This window comes from Stylophora pistillata, chromosome 4 (assembly GCF_964205215.1).
Source record: "Stylophora pistillata chromosome 4, jaStyPist1.2, whole genome shotgun sequence".
In the NCBI taxonomy this organism is placed as follows: Eukaryota; Metazoa; Cnidaria; class Anthozoa; order Scleractinia; family Pocilloporidae; genus Stylophora; species Stylophora pistillata.
The window spans coordinates 41920952-41944207 of record NC_142522.1 but is presented as its reverse complement, the minus strand read 5'-3'; the positions used below and the strand labels follow the sequence as shown (position 1 = coordinate 41944207).

The following is a 23256-nucleotide window of genomic DNA, read 5'->3' as shown; positions in this document are numbered from 1 at the left end:
TTCTGGCCCTGCTCACGTCATTGCGTAGATTCCTAGGTCGAGGATTTATGAATGAAAGTCTTAATAAAGCGCGTGCAGAGCCGTATGGATCATATGGCGAAAAGAAGAGTATTATGGCGAAAAGAAAAATTTAGATTTATATACAGATGGAGCATTTTACGATGCAAATACCGCACTGACGTCTAACGAAAAGATAAATGAATGAATGAATGAATACTAGAGCATGTCCGTCGCAGGCTTATCTATCAAGTGAGTCTCATTTTTTATCATTTCGTTGTTTATTCTGCAGTCAATGCGCTCCATCACCTTTAACGTATTCACTTTGCGGTGGTAGAGCGGGAGAAGCTGTGTTTCGCGGAGGACTAATTGGCTCAAAGTGCAGTCAGACAACCAAACTCAAGCCCAATGCAATATGTTACAAATGCAGTTTTTGTTCAGCAGGCACCCGTGGCACCATCCGCTCTTGTTTAAATTGTCCCAAAGGTATAACCATGCACTTTTCATTTATATAATAATCGAGAACGATTTGACATTCAATTTGAACGGTCTTTGCGTAGATGGCACTTCGCAACAATTAAAATTTGGAATTTCGGTCTAAAGTTAGATCAAATGCAACGATTTCTTTTCAGGAGGCTTTTATCAAGATGAAATGGGTCAGACCGACTGTAAGAATTGCAGCACGGGTACTTATGTCCCTGAGAAGCACTATCCTGGAAAAAGTGCAACTGATTGCCGTGCATGCCCGTATGGTAAGAGACTTGGTAGATAACCATTACCTTTGAATTAAACTGTTATTCCGGAATCGTTTATGCTAAGTCGAGTAGCTTAACATTTAAAAACCATATGAAGAACCAAAATGAGTGCTTTTAAGATCAGGGATTTTGGATACACTGAAGTTTAAAGAAGCATATCCATGAATTATTAAGGACCAGTCATTATTGATCGCTCGGGGGATCAGGAGATTGAGGGGGAGGGAAGGGGGGAATAGGAGAGGGGTCAGTCGAAGCTAGAGGAGTAGAAAGCGGGAACTAAAAGATATTGACTATCAGTGATGGGAAATCTTTGAGAGACTGGCGGGGGAGGGGTGGGGGGAGACTCAGGTAAATCTTCTTGTGACACAACCAAAATCCTCTGACACCCCAGACGATAAATAGTTACCAGCCCCTTACGATCAAATGATTTCAAAGCTTTTTTATTAATAGGAAAAATACCTATAGCCATTGAATGCGAATAATCCCTCCTTTTCGGCGAAGTCCGTCACGCAAGTCAAAAGAAAAAAGAAACGGTGAAAAATTACTTTCTTGACCTTGTTTTTTATCTCTCAAATGAATCTCAGAAGTTAATTAATGAATGTAAAACATAATCACACAAATTTCACTTTGCAATTTACCAACCTTTATACATAGCATGGCACTATACAGTTACACATAGCAAAGCTTATTGTCAAACAATAGCGATCTCAAAGTAAGCAAAATAATTATTTCCTTCACATTGTTATTTACGCGATTTGCGAAAAAATCCGTTGTACTTCATCACCGTCATTAGCTGATAAACGAATAAACCTTTGTCTTTTCATCAAACAGGTACCCGTACTGACGAGTTCGCTGGATATCGTGCATGTAACTGTCTCAATAATTTCTCCCGCGTGGATCGTTTTGGGCCTTGCACAGCCTGTCCAAGCTATGGAATTGTCTGTGAGAATGACACCGCAATCTTAGCGCCAAACTATTTTTGGAAATGGAATAGCACTGAAAGAAAGGAATATTACACCAAATTTGTCATCAACATCCACACCCAAGATGTTAGTTATGACAAGGCCTTTTCCACTTTCGAAGGACCGTTGCCAAAGCCTGCAAAGTGCCCCTATCCAAACTCGTGTAAAGGGGGAATTAACTCAACATGCAATACAGGATACCAGGGTATCCTCTGCGCCACATGTTCTTCACACTACTATCACAGATTCAACAGCTGTTTACGCTGTCCCAAGATGTTAGTTTCAATTGTTTCCTGTTGTGTGATCATTTTTCTTTTTGTCCTGCTGTTTGTCATTGTTTTCTGGGGCGACTCAAGACGCGCAGAAGACAATCGTACTGTTGCAGATGTCGTTATGTCCTGCATCAAGATCGTTATTGGATTCTATCAAGTTCTCGCTGGCATTTTCTCGGCATTGCTGCAAGTCCAGTGGCCAGTGATACTCCTTTCTATGACAAAATACTTGAACTTTGTCGAAGGAAACATTTTGCAGTTCGCCCCACTGAGTTGCATTCACCCTGTTCTCCGCCTTGATCCATTCATTCAGTTTGTCCTCGCTATTTCTATCAACATTTCCGTAATATCTTTGATACTGCTTTACCTTTTCATAAAGAAGCAGCTCGTCAACAGGAGGGAGAACTCTGCGGAGCTAATAGAGAACTTCACATTGCAAAACAACTCAGATATTATGTACTATTCCACTGAAGAAAACGCACCACAAAGAATGGAGAATCGCACGGGTTATACGATGGAAAATTCAAAAAAAGAGAAGGTCGCCCAGTTGAAGAAATCCTGCTACCGAAACATCTTTCTATTCCTCTTGTTATCCTACCCAATGACGAGCATGAAGATTATAAACATTCTTCCCTTGCCTGGAGTCTGTGTGAACGTGTGCTTCGCCAACGATGACAGCGATTGTAGTTCTTTTCTGAAGGCCGACTATTCCATTCTTTGTTTTACTTCCCGATACGCCGACTTTTGGCACATAGCTGCTGGGTTTGCTCTCCTTCCTATCGCCTTCCCAATACTGCTGCTGGCACTAATTTGGAAATATCGAGCTAACTCACAAGAGCATAAACAGATTGCCTTTGGCTTGAAAGTGTTCTATGAAAACTATAAGGACAAGTATTGGTTCTGGGAGATAGCTGAGATGTACCGGAAGCTGATCTTTAGTTCAGTCATTCTTCTCTTTGACTCCGAAAGTGATTCTCAAATTGGCTTTGCTGTGATGGCGGCAGGTGCATCAGGAATTGTATACACCATATTTCGACCGATAAAAGACAAGTTTGAAGATCGACTACAAACATTGGTGCTTTGGGTAATATTTTTTAATGTCTGTCTTGGTGCAATTTACTCGCAGCCAGCCGTCAAAGACAGCGTTGGAGGAAACAGTTCTACTTTTATAAACGTGATGTTCCTGATTCTTAACAGTGCTGTACTGATCATGGTGGTTGGTAAGTATCTTACACCCTTCAACATTACAAATTGCTGATGGGGTATTCAAACAGTGTCTTTACCTTGACGGTGATAATATAACTACCGCATACAGCTAAAATTTAAATTCTACATCAGTATTCAACAAAAGCGGCATTGTTCTACAAAAAAGGTTCTCTTTGGAATTTATTCGTGATTGTACAGCACTTGAGAGTCGAAGAAAAATTGAAAGCACCAGGTCTAGTTAGCTATAGAGAGGCACCTAGTATAAATCATTGTGTCTGCTGTGTTCTTGGAAAAGCAAATTTGTCTTTTAACATAACATAACATAACATTTATTCAGGAAGCTAGAACGCAAATGTAAAAAATACATCCTGAAAAGGGAAAATCGTGAGGTTAGCCCTGTATAAAAACAATTTCCCTTACGAGAACATATAAACTGTCAAGTGTGAATTTCCTATTGAAAGGAAAAACTCAAGGGACTCGTTTCATAGAGACAGTAGACCTTATAAAGTTTATCTAAAATTGTTTTGTTTTGTTTTTCAGTCAAAGGTCTTCTTCATCTGAAAGCTGCTTACCGATGCAAGAGGCACCAGAGATTGGAAATGATGGTGCCACTGACAGATGAGCAATCTGATGACGAGGAGTAATAACCGTGACCATGGGTCAGCCTTTAAAGTTAATCAGTATAAGCAAGCCTATGGTGAAGTTAATCAGTATAAGCAAGCCTATGGTGAAGTTAATCAGTATAAGCAAGCCTATGGTGAAGTTAATCAGTATAAGCAAGCCTATGGTGAAGGAGGCAAGACCTTATCAGTTATAGATATACCGGTATTTGAAGATTTTCTGAAGGAAAGAGATGAAAACCCGTCAACGCACAAAACATTTAATGAAAGATTTTCTATGGGGATCAAAGAAGACTTATTCATAAGTTAGGGGAAGCAACAAAATAACTCCGACCCGTAAAAGTTCTATGTTTATTATTCCTTACCAAAAATATCTAAAACGGTTTCAGGGTTAATTTTTTTTAAACAAAAATCAGTCACATTTCCTGCTTTCCGACGAAAACTGATTTTAGTTGCACTCGAGGTGTCGGTCGTAAATCAAATAATTTTCCAAAATGTTCGTCTTAATTGAAAAGATGTTCCCTTCTCCAATTTTTTTTAAATGGTAATGAATAATAATATTTATAGTGCGCAAATTAATGATCAAATGCACATCACAACACTTTTCGGGGGACTTTGGCCGGACTGCATCAGCAGTTTAAGATCAATCAAAAGAAACTTATTTGAATATGCCCTCTTCCCCCCAATTTCCAGTAAATTTTTCATATTTCATTTTATTTTATCATCGCTGAAAAAAGAGACACGAGGACCCTTGAGGCCATCAAGCTTTCTAGTATGAAGCTATCATGAACTCGTTACCTGTTCCTTAAATTTAAATACCTAGCAATACCATTAGCATACGAAGCTAAAGCGGCTATAACAGTTAATCCGCAGTGAACGTTAGTTATTGACAAAAAGTGGAGTTACGATAGGTAAGGTAAAGCCTGCTTACGCGCCAAGTGGCCCATCAGGCTGGCACTTCGTAGCATGAAGCGACTAGGAGTACTTGTATTCCCCCCCTGGATGGAATGCTAGTCAATCGCAGGGTTACCCCCCTCCCCTCTCTTGGGTGAAGAAAGGCGCTGTGAGATGAAGAGTTCATTTTTTTGCTTTTGTCTCATTCGAATTTATACCATAGAGTCTTAAGCTCAATTGCAAACGAGCTAAAGTTATTGTTAATGGATAATTTTTAGAATAGAGTGAATTTCATTTATCAAAATAAGTAATGAAAATCCCATTTAAGAATAGACATTATTTTGGCCTTTTTTATAACCGTTGGGGCCGTTAGTGAGCTAAACCTTTCCACTTGCAATAAATTAAAGAAAGCTGAAGCTCTTTTCTCGGTTTATTTTAGGAAGCGTGAACCATTCTTCTTATTCAGCTGTTTATCAGTGTGGCGATATTTCAAATTCTCCTCTTAGGATGGTTAAAAGTGACCACACTGAACCTCATTACCAATGAGTAACGATAGCCATTCCACACTATTTTAAGGGGGAACGGGGTAAGAGGAATAGTCGTCCACAGCAGGAAGGAACTCTATAAAATTGACCGCCAATTAGCTGCTAATGAGGGAGGGATCATAAGAATGTTACAAGGAGATCAAGTAAATTTTATCGAGACATAATCAAAACCCTCCGATTACCCCTTCTCCCAATCTGCCCTCTCCCCCTTCCCTTTTAAAGATGGTTTTTAAAACTATCGCGGGGTAAAAAATCTCGACAGCTGGAATAAAAAACATAAGAGTTCATTGAAGCCGTCAGTCCAGGTCATCGTCTGATAATGATATCACCCTCAAGTGAAGCCTTTGAACATCACTTTTTACCCTTAATAATTGGCCATCTGAAGATGTTTCTCTCAGTTTTCGAACTATGATACAAACTCTAGAGCTGTCTTTTTTTTTTTGTTTTCAACCCCAACAAATTTCATATATGTTGGTGTAATTTATTCTCCTTGGACTCGTTATTTTCGAACCTTTTTGGTCTTTTCCCAATATCTTGCTGTAAAAGTTAACACAACAATAAGTGCGATTTATGGGCTGGACTCGATTAGATTTCAACTTGGAAAGGCATACGAGAGAGCTTTTAGAGAAAGAAGTCGCGACTGCGGTTGAGATTTGGTTATTTTTAGTTTCTCGTCGCGGTTAGATTGCAATCACATTCTCATCCATGTGGGCTGATACCGATAACTTGCGGAATTGCATGTAAAACGCAGTCTCTCCAAGAGCGGTCCGGTGCATAACTATTCAAAATATCGATTTCTCTTAACCTTTTCCCCATGAATCCGTCCTAGTCTAAAAATAATCGTAACCACCGTGTTTTTACCAAATATTGTCGAGCGAAGATCGCTTCATCGTTCATGGCGAGGGACTTATAGGATTTAGGATTTAAATCATAATTCTTAATTTTTAATTCACCATTAGTTAGGTGTCCACAATTAGTTTACGTAAATGTAAACTAGATTTACCTGACACGTTAATAAAGTTTTCATCTTTTTATCTTATCTTATCGTCCAAGTATCATTTCAGTCATTTCATAATGGCTCGAAACCAAACATGATTTTAAATCATTGCAGAGAAAACCAAACTAGAAAAGCAATGACCAGCCGCTTAGCAATGAACAGGGAGTGACCTCACAACTAACCAGTTTCTGAAACAGATTAATTAAGAGGTGTTAGTTACGACATGTTATTATTCTTCATAATATAAGTGGAGTAGCAGAATATAGACTTAAGAGCTCGAGAGTACCTGAAACCGCAAACAATACTTAGGTACTGAAATCCAACACCCATTAACCATGCCTAATTGCAAATACCAGCAACAAGACATCAAAGATTACTCGAATATTCTTTATCAAAAGCTTAAACGGAGTAAACGCGTGTTACATCTGTAATGAACAACTTAAAAATGTACCAAATACATGCAGCTGTTGAATCTGCTTTCGATCTTAATCATCACGAATGATGGCTCCTAAATTTAATCAAAGTGACAGGAAGTGTCTTTTCTTCCCATTCCTTAAGTCGACAGATATACGGCGCGGCCAGACTCTCAGGGTATTTTAAAGCGTGTTATAGACAGCGTTCAACTCTTGAAAGAGGTGAGTTGTTAAATCACATAATTGCAAACACTAAGTAGGTGAGTTTTCATGATAAAGAACGCTTTTCTACTGTACTTGTACCATTAAATTTTATAATCATCAGACTTAATTTCGAGAGAAAGATGCATTCGACAGTTTGATTGTAGTTTTTCAGTTTCTTATTAGAAAACAAACTAACATGTTTAGCATTCGGTCTGGTTAATGACATCCCTTAAAAAAAACAAAAACAAAGAAAAATGAGACGGGGAGAGGGTGGAGAGGGGGCAGAGGGGGCAGAGGGGCAGACGGGGCAGAGGGGGGTGAGGGGGAGAGGGTGGAGAGGGGGAGAGGGTGGAGAGGGGGAGAGGGTGGAGAGGGGGAGAGGGTGGAGAGGGGGCAGAGGGGGCAGAGGGGCAGACGGGGCAGAGGGGGGTGAGGGGGAGAGGGGGTGAGGGGGTGAAAGGGAGAGGGTGGAGAGCGGGAGAAGGGTAGAGGGGGAGAGGGGGAGAGGGGAGAGGGGGAGAGGGGGAGAGGGGGAGAGGGGGAGAGGGGGAGAGGGGGAGATGGGGAGAGGGGGAGAGGGGGATAGGGGAGAGGGGGAGAGGGAGAGAAGGGGAGAGGGGGAGAGGGGGAGAGATAAATATATACTTCAAATTTTTTGGGAAGCAATAGGAACAAAATTTGAAATGTGAAAACAATAAAGAGTATTCAGGGTTAAAAAATTCGGGAGATGATTTAATTGAGTAAAAACCCTATTGTTCGTAATCAACTTTTCAGTAAGCTAATCTAAGCACTTGGACATAGTTTAAATCTGAAATGTGTCCTGAATCCTCTAAGAAATCATCACTTCCTTGCTATTCATCCAGATACATCGCGATACACAGAACAGATTTATTTCTTTGCTTATCTTCGTGTTATAGCCTTGTTTTGATTTTATCATAGGTTTATGCAGATTGAATTCATAAATCTACTCTGAGACTGAATCAGAAATTGGACAATCTCCACTTAGCAAATGAAAAGTCGGAGATAATCCAGGTTTTCATTAGGTTTTATATTTCTTTCCGTAAAACAGTTTGTACTAACGCTACTTGTGACCCTTTTCCAGTATTTAGTGTTAGGGTTAGATTTGGGTTAGAGTTAGGGTTTGACCATCCATAAGTCACGTGACAAGCATTCTCATTGCACTCCAGAACCCTGGGGTGACTAGCCACACGGCATTGGCCTTGCTGAGCCTAAAACATTTTGCACTAACCTGATAATTTAAAAACTAAGCACACCCCTTAACTTCACTTTGTGTTGTAATCCCAAATTGAGCCCTGCAAAGCTTTTGACAACTACCCTCCCCCTCTAAATCCTTATCCTTTATTACGATTTGCACAAAACTTTCTAGTGTTACTAGTACCATAACTAGTTAACAGCTTGCATAGTTGGCGACATCAAAATAGCAATATAGTGACAAAAGGAAGTTTTTATTAAGATGTGTCTCCTCTGACAGCCGCTTCAACGCAAAGAAACATGACACCCTCCTCGTTGAAAATTTTTAATACGATATTGGCCGTAACCTGAAATATTTAGAAAGAAAGTGAGATTATGAATGAGTTTTTCAAATTTAGAGAACCAGAAAATCTAGTCATTTTGTAACTTTTCGATCATATTTTGTCTTTTGATTAACTTCAACGGAGATATAGTCTTAACGCGTGATGAAGACCATTATTAGTACAGGACGAGTGTATCTTATAGAAAGACAAGTTAAGGTGAGATTTGAAGTTGTCTTTTTATGACGGGTGGAAAGCTGTTTACAGAACACGTGAAGCGTAGATTTTTCCTAAATTCGTGCGTGACTCGGGATCAGGAGCTTCATTTTCTACCCTCTTGCTACTTTTGAGAAGAAGAAGAAAAAAAATATACGTTTTCGCTTAGTTGCAATTTTTGTCAATAAATGTCTCATTCAAGAATTATACAAATCAATATATTAATGATATGGATGTTAGCTTTTACGGCTGACGGTTCAACATTTTGGCTTATATTATTCAAAGATAACAATTCAAAACAGCTTTCCATTGTTGTCAACAACATATTTTTAAGGTTAACTTTTGTTACAGCTAGCGGTTAAAATTTTTCAATGTTTTCGTTATATTTCATGAATACTCATATAAGTCAGCGCATGCTCATTTGAGCGTTGTTTGCCATGTGTTCGCTCGGTTCGACATGTTGATTCAAATCGTTGAGTTCTACTGTATCGTTTATATATTTCCTCCCGGTTATTCGAAACCCTCGACATTACAGTATTACGGCTAACCCCCAACTTTTTTAGCCTTTTTACGACGGGCGGGGGAGGGGGGGGGGAACCCCCATTGAGACCCTCAAAAATTAATTCACTATCCTCTAGATAACTTAAGCGATATCAAGCAAGCTATATTTGGTAAGATAGGTCACTCATTCACTGGAAAGAATTGGACGAGGAGTGAATGACAAACGAACTTAGAGAGACAATCAGACTGAGACAGATAGGAAAACGTAGAATAAAATATATATATAAAGAAACTGTAAACTTCTGTGTCGAAGTAAGATACTAAAATAAATGAAAAACGAAAGTCGTCTTTTACTTTCCTTTTGTGCTATGCGTTTCACCGCTGTTTCGGCTCTTCAGGCATACCAAAGTGTGTTTATTGACTTATTGCGTCACAGATCTTATTGTAACTACAATAATAATGGCTATGGTAATTCGAAGTACGCGCGAGAAATTAGCGTAATTTCAAATCCTTAAGAACTTCCTCATTATCTTCGTGAATCATTCAGCATTTCGAATATTTCATCGGCGTAGTATGTGCGGCCCATAACTACGACTGCTCCGATTTATCTACAAAAAGATGAATCGCACGCCTTAGACACCGATGAAAGTCTGGCGGAATATAAAAGTAACTTTTGCACCCCTAGAAACAAGAACATTTACCCTACTGAATGATATAGATTTCCTTACAAAATCTCCACTTGAATAAATACAAGTGAACGACATCAAGCGTTCCAATCTAACTAAAGAGGAACATAATGCCCTACAGGAACTTAGAGGGACTCTGAAGTAGTTATCTTCGAAGCTGACAAAGGAGGAGCAGTCGTAGATATGGACCGCACATACTACGCCGATAAAATACTCGAAATGCTGAATGGCTCACGAACATATGAGGAAGTTCTTAATGATTTGAAATGACGCTAATTGCTCGCGCGTGCTTCGAATTACAATAGCCATTATTATTGTAATTACAATTAGATCTGTGACGTAATAAGTCAATAAACACAATTTGCTATCAATCAATCAATCAATAATAATAATAATAATAATAATAATGAACGTTCTTAATACGCATTTAAGAATCTCAATGCGCTTACAATAATTTTTACTAAGGTTGAGATCGGACGTCAGCATTATCAGGCGCCTCTGGCAGCCGCTTCAGTCCATGTAACGACCTCACCTTTTCCCACCCATCCCACCCCAGGGGAGGACATCCATCACACAGTAATCTCGTGCGTGGGAAATTAACGTCTCCTACCCCTAACCCTGCAGGAGACGGGACCTCCATTTATTCGTCCCTATCCGAGAAGACTAGAATATCTAACCATTTCTAGATGTTGAGAAAGGAAGCATATTCTTCTCAGTTAATTTTAAGACCCTGAGTGTTGGTCCGGCCGGTATTGAACTCTCGACCTCCCGCACAGCAGTCCGGCGCTCTCCCAATTGAGCTAACCAGGCGGCGGTTCAATCAATTTATTAATGTCAAAACGTAGGATGGGGTTGCCCCTATCATCCGAGCCAGAAGCTCATGTATAAAACGTATGACAATAAAATACTAAGCTATGCCTGAAGAGCCGCAACAGTGGTGAAACGCGTAGCGCAAAAGCAAAGAAAAAGAGGACTTTCGTTTTTCATTGGTTTTAGTATCTTCATTCGACACAGAAGTTTATAGTTCCTTTATATATATATTAAGTATAATTTCAGAGCTGAGCAAAGATTTTTCAGTACCCTGACGGTCGAGCGGTTCCTTATATGACGCTACTATATAAACCGCTCCACGCGGTTTATACAAAATTTTATAATAAATTGTTAATAAATGTTACAAAAATGTTATGATTTTAGAAATTTCTGTTGTTCAGCTCTGAAATTATACTAAAACAATTATCCGCCTCAGGTTCGGTGAATATTGTCAAATAATCCCCGAGACGAAGTCGAGGGGATTATTCGACGATATTACAGTTTTAAACAGTTTGGGACGGTTCATCTCACAAGTGGAAGAATTAAATAGCCAAGTGATAGACCTCCCAAATGTTACTCTGCTAAATGACACTTATAAAATCTGGATTAAGAATAAGGCCTTTAGAATCCGGAGGAGCATGACCAAGATATGGCGTAATAATTTGAACCAAAGAAAGCAAGCCTTTTGGAACATGCTAAAAAACGAGAACACTATTATCATTTATGTTGATTGGTTTTCTAGGGACAATACGATAATCCCGAAGAAATTCCAATCAGATACGTTCCCCAACGAGCCAGAGGAACAGAAAAAAATCAAAGAGGCACTTTCATTGGAAAAGATGAAGGCAGAGACGTTGCAGAACGCAATAAAACATAATTCGAAGAAGGACAGAGAAATGCTGAATGAGATAGAAGAAATCTCTTCTGGCTACGTTCGTCAACAACTCCAAGAACTTTGGAGGAATGAGTGTATAGAGCAAAAGGAAAAATCTCAACCTGTGGGAAGTAAAGAAAAGCTGGTTTGAGAATTTCGAGTGCAACGGAGAAAATATCGCCACCTCGGAGGACACGGCACCTACCCCGTCAACAGATCAAGCTCAGAGACACAGAAAGCGCAGAAATGCGAGACAACCGCCAAACAGACGACGAAACGAAAGCCGCCCCAGAAAGAACAACCAATACTTCAATAATACAAATGACAGGAACAGAGACACCGCTAATAGTCGAAATAGTGGCAACAGAGTCTCGCAACAACGAAGAAAGAGGGGCCAACTGCGAAACTCAATTCAAAATAGCCGTCAACAAAGAAGTCGACCACAGGAAAGGAACTCTAACCGCAACACTGGAAACAACCGCAGGATTCGTAATAATAATCGTGTCAGCAATAATAATGGAAGGAACACCGGTAGGTCAAATTACAACCGGAGGCCTGTTTTAGGGCAGGGCCGGTACAGCAATCCGAATCAAACATGACGTCGGAGATGTCTAGAGAAATGACAAGTGAGGACTGTTTCTGCAATTTAAGGATAGTGAATCTGTCCTCTAAAGAACTTAGAAAAGGGCAGATCAAACTTTTATCGAAGGGTCTCAAGTTTACGCCGACTCCGAAAAAAAGACATGCGTGAAATTAGCCCAGATATACAAAACTTCTGCACGAAGTTACGGAAAAAGGAATTTTTTGAAGATAAATCGGACGCCTCACACACCGATGAAAGTCTGGCGAAAAATAAAAGTAACTTTTTCCCTCCTAGAAAAAGAAACATTACCCTAGACAATTATATATATTTCCTCACAAAATTTCCACTCGAAGAATTACAAGTGAGAGACATCAAGCGTTCCAATCTAACCAAAGAGGAACATACTGCCCTACAGGAACTTAGAGGGGACTCTGAAATAATTATCTTCGGGGCTGACAAAGGAGGAGCAGTCGCAGTTATGGACCGCACATACTACGCCGATAAAATACTCGAAATGCTGAATGGCTCAGGAACATATGAGGAAATTTCCGCTAACAAGGACAAAAATGTTATGAAACTTATAAAGGAGTTAGCATGTAATCACAGTCACAACCTAACGGAGAAAGAGATGAACTAACTCTGCCACTTTGATTTTAAAACTAGTGGTTTCTACTGCCTTCCAAAGATACATAAAAGCGAGATCATTTGCCAGGAAGCTAAAGTCCAAACGAAACCATACATCAGAGTTCTTAGGCAAGCAGATCTCAAATTCAGGCCCATAGTAGCTGGTCCTAGATGTCCAACGACTAGACTCAGACATCCTTATAAAGCCGTTTACTTCACAAGTCCGAAGTTATCTGGGGGACACTATCGATTTCCTCAATTATTTACCAAAGACAGTACCGGAAAGTACAACATTGTACACAAACAACCACGAACTCGGCGTAAAGGTCATGGAATACTCGATAACCAAATATCCAGCAGACACGTAGCGGGGTCATTTTTTCAACCACGCACAAGTACATATATCATCCTGAAACCTAAGTAAACCGAGCGAAAAATACTGCGTTCTTTATTTCTTGTTTGAAATAGTTGTGTGAATACAAGCAAAGAACAAAGCGTCTTGCCCTTATTTTGAGCAAACTTGGTGCAAACACAACATTGTTTTCAAATTTTTCTGGTCACTTCAAGTACGCACGGGCGTATATGCGTAGAGGACGCTACGCACCTGTCCAGGGAGCCTTAACTCACGTTTCAGCAAAGAATTTATCATCGATTCAATCCTTTTAATATTGATGAATAATACTTTCACCTTTGATGATAGAATATTCCTTCAAAAGAAAGATACTGCGATGGGAACGAAAATGGCTCACAGTTATGCAACCCTTGTTCTCGGGTATTTGGAGAAAGAATTATACAGCCAGGTCTCTGAAAAAATGGGAGAAGAAACGAGCCATCATGTTTACACAAACTGGAGAGGATTCTTGGATGACTGTTATATAAACTGGCCTTATGGTGAGAAAAAATTAAAGAAGCTCCATGAACTTTTAAACAGCCTAGATGACAGCATTCAACTTACTTCTGAAACTAGCTGCAAAGAACTCCCGTTCCTTGATGTGATGATAAGAAAAGACAATACTCGCCTAACGACCGATATTTATGATAAACCGACGGATCCATTCCAATACCTCCCATATACATCCAGCCATCCAAGACACACCAAAAATAACATACCATACAACCTGGCTTGGAGGGTATGTATCACTGTTGAGGACCAGGACAGAAGGAAACGGCGCCCCACGATCTCAAAAAAATCCAGCTGAGTAAACAATATCCAGCTGAAATCATTGATTACGGTGTAAACAAGGCCCTCACCCAGACAACGGAAGAGTTAAGAAGTGTGAGAGAACAAAGTACCGAAAATAACCTCCTTTGTCTGGTAACAACTTACGATCCCAACAATCTGCAAGTATTTCAGTTGGTCAGGTAAACACTTCCAATGTTGAACGAAAACTCCTCATTAAAATCCATTATGAGCAAGATTAAAGTAATCCACAGTCAGCGACAACCCAGAGACCTAAAACGGATGTCAACAAACTCCTATTTCTCTAAGCAAAAGGACACTGATCCGAAAGTTAAAATTTGTGGAACATAACGTTGCGGAACATGCCCCTATTTAAAACAGGGTAACGAATTCACCTTCTTCGCCACGAATGAAACATTTCCGATAAAACATTGGATGAACTGCACATAAACAAACTTGATTTACGTAATAACATGTGCAGGATGTGGACATATTTATATAGAAGAAACGGGTGATGTCCTGAGAAATAGAGTGACAGTCCACAAACAACAAATTAGAGACCCGTACACACGTATGCTGGGAGTCAGCAAACACATTGATGAATGTGCTGAGGGATTGACTCCTCAGTTCACTATCTTTCCGTTTTACAAGATTCTCGGCCTTCTGAGGCCCATCTTGCTCGCTTGGATAGCCAATCAGAACACAGGATTCGCTTCATCATTCCCCACGGGCGCTGCGAGCGATGAAATATAGTATTTGTATATTTGTGAATACATACGCAAATATGTCTTATTAGATGTTTTGGTATGTAGCATTGCTGATGTATTTTTACGAGTTGTGCCGTATTTTGACAAGCCCGCAGGAGGAATCAAAACTCAATGATCATGAGTGAAAACACTCAGCGACTGTACACACTAAAACGTCTAACAAGTTGTCTATTATCCAAATGCTTTATTTCATGCGCAGTCCTTAAAAGTGGGAAAGGCGAGGCAGGTAGATAAGCGTAGCGCGCGCAGCCGACCGGTTAAACCGGCTAAACCGGTTTGTGATACAAAATAACCAACTTGCCAATATCGCAGGATATTTGCACTCTACTTATTGCAGTTGGATAATAAATATGCATATCAGGATACATTACCTTAAATTGTGGTGGAATTGCTCTCATCTTGTCAGAAAAAGTCCAAAGAAACTTTTCTAGGAGGAACCCAAAAGGCACCCTTTTTTAATCTGGGAACTGACATCAATTAGCTCATTAAGTACGTCGTGGTGTTTTCTTTTAAAATCTTTGTATCTTCACTTTAAGTTCTGAGTCACCATGTTAATGAAAGAGTCTTGGAGTGACTACAAAACTAACAGGCAATTGAAAAGACCTAGTTATAAACATTCGAGAGGAAACCTGATATCTCGAGATTTCTCTCTAAATATATTTGCATCACGTCTTTTGTTTTATGTCTCATTTCTGTCACGGTTCAATCTTCCTAAGACTGAGAAAGTTATAAATTATTCGCCACTTCGTGGCTAGAAATAGAGAAAGGTAAGATCTAAACGCGACAAGCTAAGGTGTGCTTAGTTTATGAATTGAATATTAATTCATGCCTTACGACATACTTACCCCCAGCCGGCAAGCCGCAGAACTGTGGGTAATGACCACAGACGTCATCTGACAGAATAGGTAACTTTTGTTCACCTGGCTCCGCTACGAATGTAATGTGTGCGGTCGCAGCAAAAACGTCGACTGCTAATAGGAAGAAACATGATATCACTTCAGGCAAAACTCTTAGGAATGCATTTCGTGAAAAACGGTAGTAACTGCTGATACTTGTTTAAGGGTCCTTGCTTCGTTCTTTTACCTTGGTCATTGGAAGAAAAATTTCTATTGAGAGTGACTTATTACGAATAAGTAGATGTATTTCAGAGCTTTAACTTTTGCATTCTGGGTAATTGATCGCAAGCTGGATCAGTTAAACGACCTTACAAGCTTATAGCTATAAGATAATCGTGTTTAAAATAAAGATCGTGGTGCTGATGATGCTAGTAATGACAATGATAATGACAATAATGATGTGAATATGCTGATTAAGATTTCCACAGAAACCTCGTATTTATATCACCTTAAATAAAAGCGTTAAAACAAGCGGGATTAAAGATAACAGCTTACAATTTCACTAAATGTCATCTTCAGAACGTAACAAAATAATGAGTGCGACCGTTAAACCTGGTTAATCTTTCCTTTTGTTTTTCGTTTGGTGTTGTTTTTTGTTTTGTGTTGTTTTGTTTTGTTTTTTCGTCAGCTCAGTATCGTCTGTAGGGAATTTTGTTAATGTCGAATGAATTAATGAATGCTTGGAATCCTCGAAAAGTTGAGAGGATTGTACCTCATTCATGACATAATAATAATACAAAAATTACACTTTTTTTGCTCAATATTTATGTGTTTCTCCTGGAACAAATTATTAATCCAACTCTAAATAACATGTTATCAGATTTCAGTTGAGAATGACCATGGTACCTTACCAGGAGTAAATTGCAAAGTTAAGTTCCATGTTTTTCCAGACGGTATAAAAGGCCATGGAGAAAGTTCGATTCTTGCAGTATCGTCATGTGGACCTATCATAAAAAGAAAATAATAAAATAATAAACCGCCGCAGTTAGCCCAATGGATAGTGCATTGGGAGGTCGAGGGTTCGAGCCCCGGCCGGACCAACAATCAAGGTCTTAAAGTAATTGAGAAGAATTTGCTACCTTTCTATAACATCAAGAAATGGTTAGATATTCTAGTCTTCTCGGATAGGGACGAATAAATGGAGGTCCCGTCTCCCGCAGGGTTGGGGGTAGGAGACGTTAATTTCCCACACACGAGATTACTGTGTGATGGATGTCCTCCCCTGGGGTGGGATGGTGAGATGTACAGCCCCCCTTTAAACCAGCTTCAAGCTGAACTGGGCTGGCATGTCTAAATATCGTAAATTCATACAATACATACATACATACATACATACATACATACATACAAAGACTTTAGTCAGCTTTAGCCCAGGACCCTAACCTTAAGCAAAGACATTTTTTATTGATCGCAAGATTTACATTGTCATCATTTTTTTTTTCAACTTTACCCCTTGTTGCTCTAGATTAAAGTCAGTAGACCTTATTTTAGCACCTTGGGGCTTACTGGTGCAATCTTAAAGATCATTTTGTGTAAGCCCACGTAGCATACTCAGCAAGAGACACATTAACTTCTCCTATCGCTTAAAGCACTACTTCTACTTAGTAGAAGATGGACTTCTAAGACCAGTCTGCAGATCTGAGTCACCATGCTGAAGCAGTTGCATTAACCAAGTGCAGCTTCAGCTGAACATTTCAAACCAAGTAAAATAGATTTATAACTTGATCATAAATTTTTGAAATGTTATAATATGGGAAAATCTTATAATCTTTCCGGAGATGAAGAAGATTATTCCTATGAGCTACCGAATCTCGAGCTCTAACTTTTTTGACGAGCCCAGCAGCTAATTAAGAGCTTTGAGATTTGGCCATATTTTTATGTGAAACGAAAGAGTTTTTAATTCTTGGTGCTAGAAAAGAAATGATAAGCGTGCAGCGCGCAGCGTGCAGCGTGCTTTCGAAATCATTGAGTTATGGATGCACTCGTAAAGTTTGCTAAGCACTCATGAGGCTAGAGTCACGCGGGACAAAAGCCGAGCGTGACCCTCAAGCTTACCTCTTGCTTGGCAACCTCCCGCGTGAACCGTAACTCGAAGGTTGCATGCTCCCTACTTATCATTTCTAAATTGATGTGATTTGGTAATCTTGTACAGTAGCTGCACTTTTTTGTTTAAGTTACGCGTACCCCAAGCTTCCTGTCGTGTGAAACTATTACGTAGATGTCCTCGTGCGAGAATGACCTTAGAAATACTCGATTTCTGCTACCGTGACTTAGCATTGCAACTAATTTGAAATATTCTGCTTATGAATGAGGCGTGAAGATATGACGTTAAAATTTTAAAATCATTTTATATGTCTCACCACAAAATTGTAGGGTTTTGAATTCCAGTCCTTCTGGATTTCCTGAATCTCCGTCGGTGACGCAAGTAAAGAACCAAAGCATCAGAATTGTTTTTAAAAGTGACCGCGGAGTGTCTGACGGTGTCCTGGTTTTGAATACAGACATTCTGAGAGAAAACACCTGACGACATGGAAAAAAAAAAATTCACCATACGCAATTATAAATACACCAAGTGTTACAAAATTTCAGGAAACGGCAAGACGGTAATGTTGCCCCTTGTAGTGTTTCTTGCATATAAGAGGTAAGTCATTCTAGATTTTTCGGTTTCAAGGTCTTCGTTTGGAGTCTGTTTTCTTGTCCTCTTTCCTTTTTAATTAATTCTTCCCTCTGTGGTGTTTTTACTGCCCAGTGCATCGACTGGGAATGGATCTTACCTTTTTGGGTACTGAATGACAACTGAGCTGTTATCGATGTCTGACCCGTCTAACCTTGCTCCTTGACTTACAAAAGCGTCAATAAATTTTGAAGGAGTGTCTATGTCTATGCATAGAAAATAACTCGAAACCCACGCCAACTACCTAGATATAATTTCTAGGGAAGTGATATAAGTGCGTAGAGTTCACTTTAAAGGGGTCTAGACATATTATGCTGGTAAGTTCATACGTCCTGTAGATTACTACTTATCTATAGATTTTATCTAGTATCGAAACTCACTCAAGCCACTAACTTGAGAGCTGAAGAGCTGAGTCAGAATACGTCCGGCTTAATTACCAATCATTAACAATTCTGAGAAAATTTCTCTTGGCAATCTTTTTTTCATAGTTTCATTTCAATTGATCACGAGATATTTAGTGAATCTTATCTATCCATATCCAATTGAGTTCTCAGTATTTTTCCCAAGTATATTTTTTCTCATAGTTATGGCATAACCTGAGTGCCAATATATAAATGTGTCACTCTGCATCTCATCCTCTATGAACTGCTTTATAAGTTAAAAGAGAACAGTAAAGGCAGGATTTATTTTTACTCAGGGTTCATGTACTACATTTTGCAAAATTTACTATTCATAATTGGATTTAAAGCGCAATAAAAAAAAAAACAACAAGGACATTGATAATTGGAGAAGAGGAGCCAGTATGAAAGCTACGTCTATAAAAACACAAAGAAGGTTCATTCATATCTGGATGAATAATCATCCCCCTTCAAATAAGGTAAAACATGATATTCCAAATCAGGTCAAGGATCACTTGGAACAATTACCGCCATTGCAAAAAACGTTTTGTTGTTTTCCACAAGCCGTTAAGGGGCTCTTTGGACGAAAATCGTCAAAGCATCGGGACATGTGGTAAGTGTTTTCTTCCGTTATCGCTCGAATCCTTAAATTCTTCGGAAGTTCACGTAAAAATTTTTGCGGTACTGGTTTAATTCAAGAGAAGGAATTTCAATATTCTAGAGAGAAATACGGGAAGACGCAATCTAAATTTGATAACATGAAGTTGTGTTTCGCAGCTTCGACACACGTACATGATTATGACCTTTAAACCTTAGATTTGTTTTTGTTCCCAGGAAGTCGTTAAGTCTACTAAACAGCTATATCTTGGATCTTAAAACTATCCTTCCCGAGATTTTCTAAAGTATTAGATTATGGAGAGAATTACGGCGTCGTGTCGGAGAGAAGGAAGTGAGCGGTTTGGAATGTCAGATTAAATCAGTATCTATTTCGTATGTTTATAATCATCAAATGGAATTCAGCTCTTACGGTGTAATTACACGACCCAAAAAAAAAGAATACTTCCAGTTTAAGATTTTTCCGAAATAAAGCTTTCAAATTAAACTTAATTAAGGTTATTTATGGCGACTATGGCTATGATATTTCAAGGAACGAAATATTCTTCAAGTTAGGCGGTTCAAACCATTTCGAATATCATATCAGACTCAGTCCGGAAGATAAGTTTTGTTAAAATAGTATCCGTTCTCAGCTAGGAAAGGTACCGCGCTGTTAATAGCATCTGTCTTCCTTTGATTATATCTGGTTTCGATTAATGTTAACTGAGGTAGACAGAAAGTCAGGAGGACTATTTCATTTAATCAGACAAAGATGGCAATAGTGGCGATGTAAAATATTTCAAAGCAGGTATTACTGGTGACTTTGCTCATGGAATTGATCATGACATGTCAGGGTGTTTGTCCAGACAAGTGCAGTTGTAGTCCTTTTGACAATACTCGGATTAAAGTAAAGTGTTCTGAAATTGAATATGTACCGAGTGGGATACCAACCAGCACAGTAGAGCTGTAAGTAATAAGATGCTGATTTTCACTCTGCCACGTTTCGCCTTCGAATGAATCTCATTTGAAAGACTTAAATGTATACCTCCATCCTTTATTTATTTATTTACTTAAGGATTTGTACAAGCAGTACCGGAGCAAAAGCAATAGGACATAAGTCCCTTGCTAGGTTTAAGCTCCAACCCAACCCTCTCCTAAAATATTAACTAATATAGACTAAATATTTAGTAATAGGCCGCTTACAAGTGCACGCAACAAGGGTATTTACCCAGCGACATTTAGGACAACTTATTTTCAAGGTACGAAAGTTGTCGCCATCAAAAACGTTGAAAAGTCTCTCGAAATAAAACGACTTAAGTTTTCGCTTTAAAGAGTCAATACACTCAGCCTGCCTAACATCATTAGATATATTGTTCCACAAATTTGCCATCCTATCAAAATAGAAATCCCGAAATGTTGATTTATGATTTTTACTGAACTTTAAGTTCAGCCATGAGCACGCTTGACGCATCTGACACATAACAAGGGAAAAATAATAATTAAATGAACGAGTTAGATCAATATGACCATAAAGACATTTAAAAGAGAAATATAAGTCGAGATATTCGAGCCAGTAATTAAGAGGAAACAACTTCAGTTTGATTAAGCGATCCTCATAGATAAGTTACTACTATTTTTTTAGTAGAAAGCGTGCAGCTCTTCTTTGCACATTTTAAACTAAGAATGAACTGCTGATAACAGACTGAGGTGCCCATAACTGAGAGTAATAGCAAAAGTGCGAACGCAGTAATGAACAGTAAAGATGCAACAGCAAACACTACTAACAATTCCTGCGCAGCTCCTTCTAATAAAGCCCAGTAACCTATTTGCTTTAGCAACTATCATGAGTATATGATCCTCCCAAGAGGTTTCATTTACGATCACTACCCCAAATCTTTTTCTTTCTTTTTAAAGGGACATTTCCAGTTGCCCGCTAGAAAGTATTTCAGAAGACTCTTTCATAGACCTCATACTATTAAAGAACCTGTAAGTAAAACTTGTGTTTTGGCAAGATACACTTGTTATCAAATTATTAATTTCATATATAATTTAACTCTAAAATCAACAATAACCTGGAGAAACCAGTCATAAGACAGAATCAGGAATAAAGGTTTTTGGATGGTGCCAAATTTTTCAACGTAAAAAGGCGCTAATGCAAAGACAAAACCAAAAAAAGGCTGTTAAAGATTTGGAAAATCTGTCTTCACTACAATAGGGGTAAGATGTAATAGATACTTTTAGAAATCGACATACTATTAAGATCAAGTTAATTACCACAGCTTGTTTGCGTTAAGGCTTTACCTATTTTCCAGTTTATTTCTATTTTCCAGGAATCTTTCGTATAACCAGTTAGAGGTCATGCCAAATAACACCTTCAGGAATCTGTTATCCTTGAAGTTACTGTACGTAAGAACTCATGAAGAATACGCATAAATTGAATTATTTCATATAACCGACAGAGGCGCTAATAGTGTTCTTGGTTCTTTCTTATCTCATGATCATTGATTACTTGTAATTCATATATTCCAATTTCCTTTCTGTTGAATTCTCGTTGCAGAAATCTCGCAGAGAACCACCTCAGAGGAGCCTTTTACCTACCAAAAAGCATTGTTTACATGTGAGTGTTCGCAGAATTTCATTACGCACGACTGAAGCCAAATAAAGTGAAAGGGATATAACGAGCGCCCTGATAGGTCAAAAACCTATCGTTCGAAAAGAGAAAGTAAAATAAAAAGTCATGGCACTGTGGTCTATCATATTGCCTTAGCCATAGTTTAGTTACATACGAAAGCTGCTTACAGTAATTATTGTAGGCAAAACAAACTTGAATGTAAATTACATTTTAGCAAAACGAAAAATTGCTAGTCCGTTAAGTTCACCCCAGAGTGAACGAGGAGATTATTAAACTATTTACTAAGATGTGTCCCCAGGTTATTGTTGTTGGCTGACTCTTTTTTTTTACTTCTTCAGTTTTCTAAATTTGTTTTCTGTTTCTTTCCTTAGTGACCTGTCCGACAACCAATTTTCTCTTGGCGACTTAAAGGCGATTCTGAAGGGACTCAAAAGGCTTCGACATTTGTGAGATATTGCTCAGTTCTCCTCTGCTTATGTATTGAATTGTCACTTTGATTTTGTTGCCGAAACAGAATGTTGCTAGAGGGCTCATTTCTTATCTGGCTGTTGTCAAACCAAACCAAAACATTGTAAAATGAGATATGTACTAAAATTCGCTTTATGGAAAAGAGGACTAAGCATGACTTGGCATAATAACAGACTACCTACCTGGAGTAAGAGAAACGTTTTTGCTGGAAATGTGGTGACTGAATCTTTCTATCAATCTATCTAGAATGGTTAAACTTGATATCCGTAAAACAGTGCTCTATACATCATCAGTAGAGCGAGTATAACGTGTGATGACAAGGTAAAAATGAATCAACTACATTTCATCCCTACAGACCTGTTTCGTGGTTGCCCACTAATCAGGGATTTGTAATCCTCTGATGAGTGGGAAACCACAAAACTGGTCTGTGGGGATGAAATGTGGTTGACTGAATTTTTTTCTGCTTATCACGCGTTATTTTTCTCTCTATCTCCCTATCTATTTATCTATTTAGGCTTCAGTTCCCCCTGAAGTAAAAATTGAAATAGGAGACGCGATGGTTAGAGTGACAGGTTTTCTGGAAAGAATGTCCGAAGTTTGCGACGTGGTGAAAGTTGGTGAAAAACTATAAAAGAAGCATTCGACGAGTTCGAGTAGAGTGTACCACACAAGTACGGTGCATTTTTGAAACGAGGAAAACAAACAATGACTCCTTAAGGGAACAAACCAAACAGCTGCCGAGGATTCAATGACGCTTACGTGGTAAATCGTTATTCAGTCTCAAAAGAGGTTCAAATTAAACGTATAATAATGACAGAAAATGTACAAAAAGTAAAATTATGCGTCATGCGTCAGAAGGAACTATAGCTGATCATCACACTAAGCACTAAGATTCTGATGCATCCTACGAAACATAGTCTTCTGTCCTCAATTGGCTAAATATCCAACGGTAGCTT

General features: G+C 38.8%; 3 protein-coding genes across 3 annotated transcripts in view; 2 read left to right on the top strand and 1 right to left on the bottom strand.

Moving 5' to 3' along the window:
• LOC111347096 (uncharacterized) overlaps positions 1-6290 on the top strand; it is a 104205-nt gene extending 97915 nt beyond the window's left edge. The window contains exons 19-22 of the mRNA XM_088757625.1: positions 290-483; positions 630-749; positions 1584-3206; positions 3733-6290. Of these exons, the coding sequence (XP_088613751.1) occupies positions 290-483; positions 630-749; positions 1584-3206; positions 3733-3836 (2041 nt within the window). The 3' untranslated portion in view covers positions 3837-6290. The remainder of the gene's footprint in view (positions 1-289; positions 484-629; positions 750-1583; positions 3207-3732) is intronic.
• Positions 6291-8312: 2022 nt separating this feature from the next.
• LOC148733813 (uncharacterized) lies at positions 8313-18104 on the bottom strand. The gene is made up of 5 exons (XM_088758867.1): positions 17895-18104; positions 16386-16478; positions 15484-15609; positions 15010-15065; positions 8313-8424 (listed from the first exon to the last, which is right to left on the bottom strand). The coding sequence occupies exons 1-5, from the start codon at positions 18037-18039 to the stop codon at positions 8335-8337; spliced, it is 510 nt and encodes a 169-aa protein (XP_088614993.1). The 5' UTR covers positions 18040-18104; the 3' UTR covers positions 8313-8334.
• Positions 18105-18828: 724 nt separating this feature from the next.
• On the top strand, positions 18829-21633 carry LOC148733812 (uncharacterized). The gene is made up of 3 exons (XM_088758036.1): positions 18829-19219; positions 21115-21186; positions 21531-21633. Exons 1-3 carry the CDS (start codon positions 19011-19013, stop codon positions 21631-21633), a joined length of 384 nt encoding a protein of 127 aa, XP_088614162.1. The 5' UTR covers positions 18829-19010.
• The last annotated feature ends 1623 nt before the right edge of the window (positions 21634-23256 follow it).

What these genes read in the sequence shown, in the direction of transcription:
- LOC148733812 (XM_088758036.1), top strand. Translation starts at nt 19,011, where the DNA reads ATGAAAGCTACGTCTATAAAAACACAAAGAAGGTTCATTCATATCTGG. An exon ending in TCAAAGCATCGGGACATGTG is followed by an intron (nt 19,220 to 21,114) that starts GTAAGTGTTTTC and finishes TTCTTTTTAAAG; the next exon opens with GGACATTTCCAGTTGCCCGC. An exon ending in CTCATACTATTAAAGAACCT is followed by an intron (nt 21,187 to 21,530) that starts GTAAGTAAAACT and finishes TCTATTTTCCAG; the next exon opens with GAATCTTTCGTATAACCAGT.
- LOC148733813 (XM_088758867.1), bottom strand. Translation starts at nt 18,039, where the DNA reads ATGTCTGTATTCAAAACCAGGACACCGTCAGACACTCCGCGGTCACTT. An exon ending in CTGCGGCTTGCCGGCTGGGG is followed by an intron (nt 15,066 to 15,483) that starts GTAAGTATGTCG and finishes GGTTCCTCCTAG; the next exon opens with AAAAGTTTCTTTGGACTTTT. An exon ending in CAATTCCACCACAATTTAAG is followed by an intron (nt 8,425 to 15,009) that starts GTAATGTATCCT and finishes TAAATATTTCAG; the next exon opens with GTTACGGCCAATATCGTATT.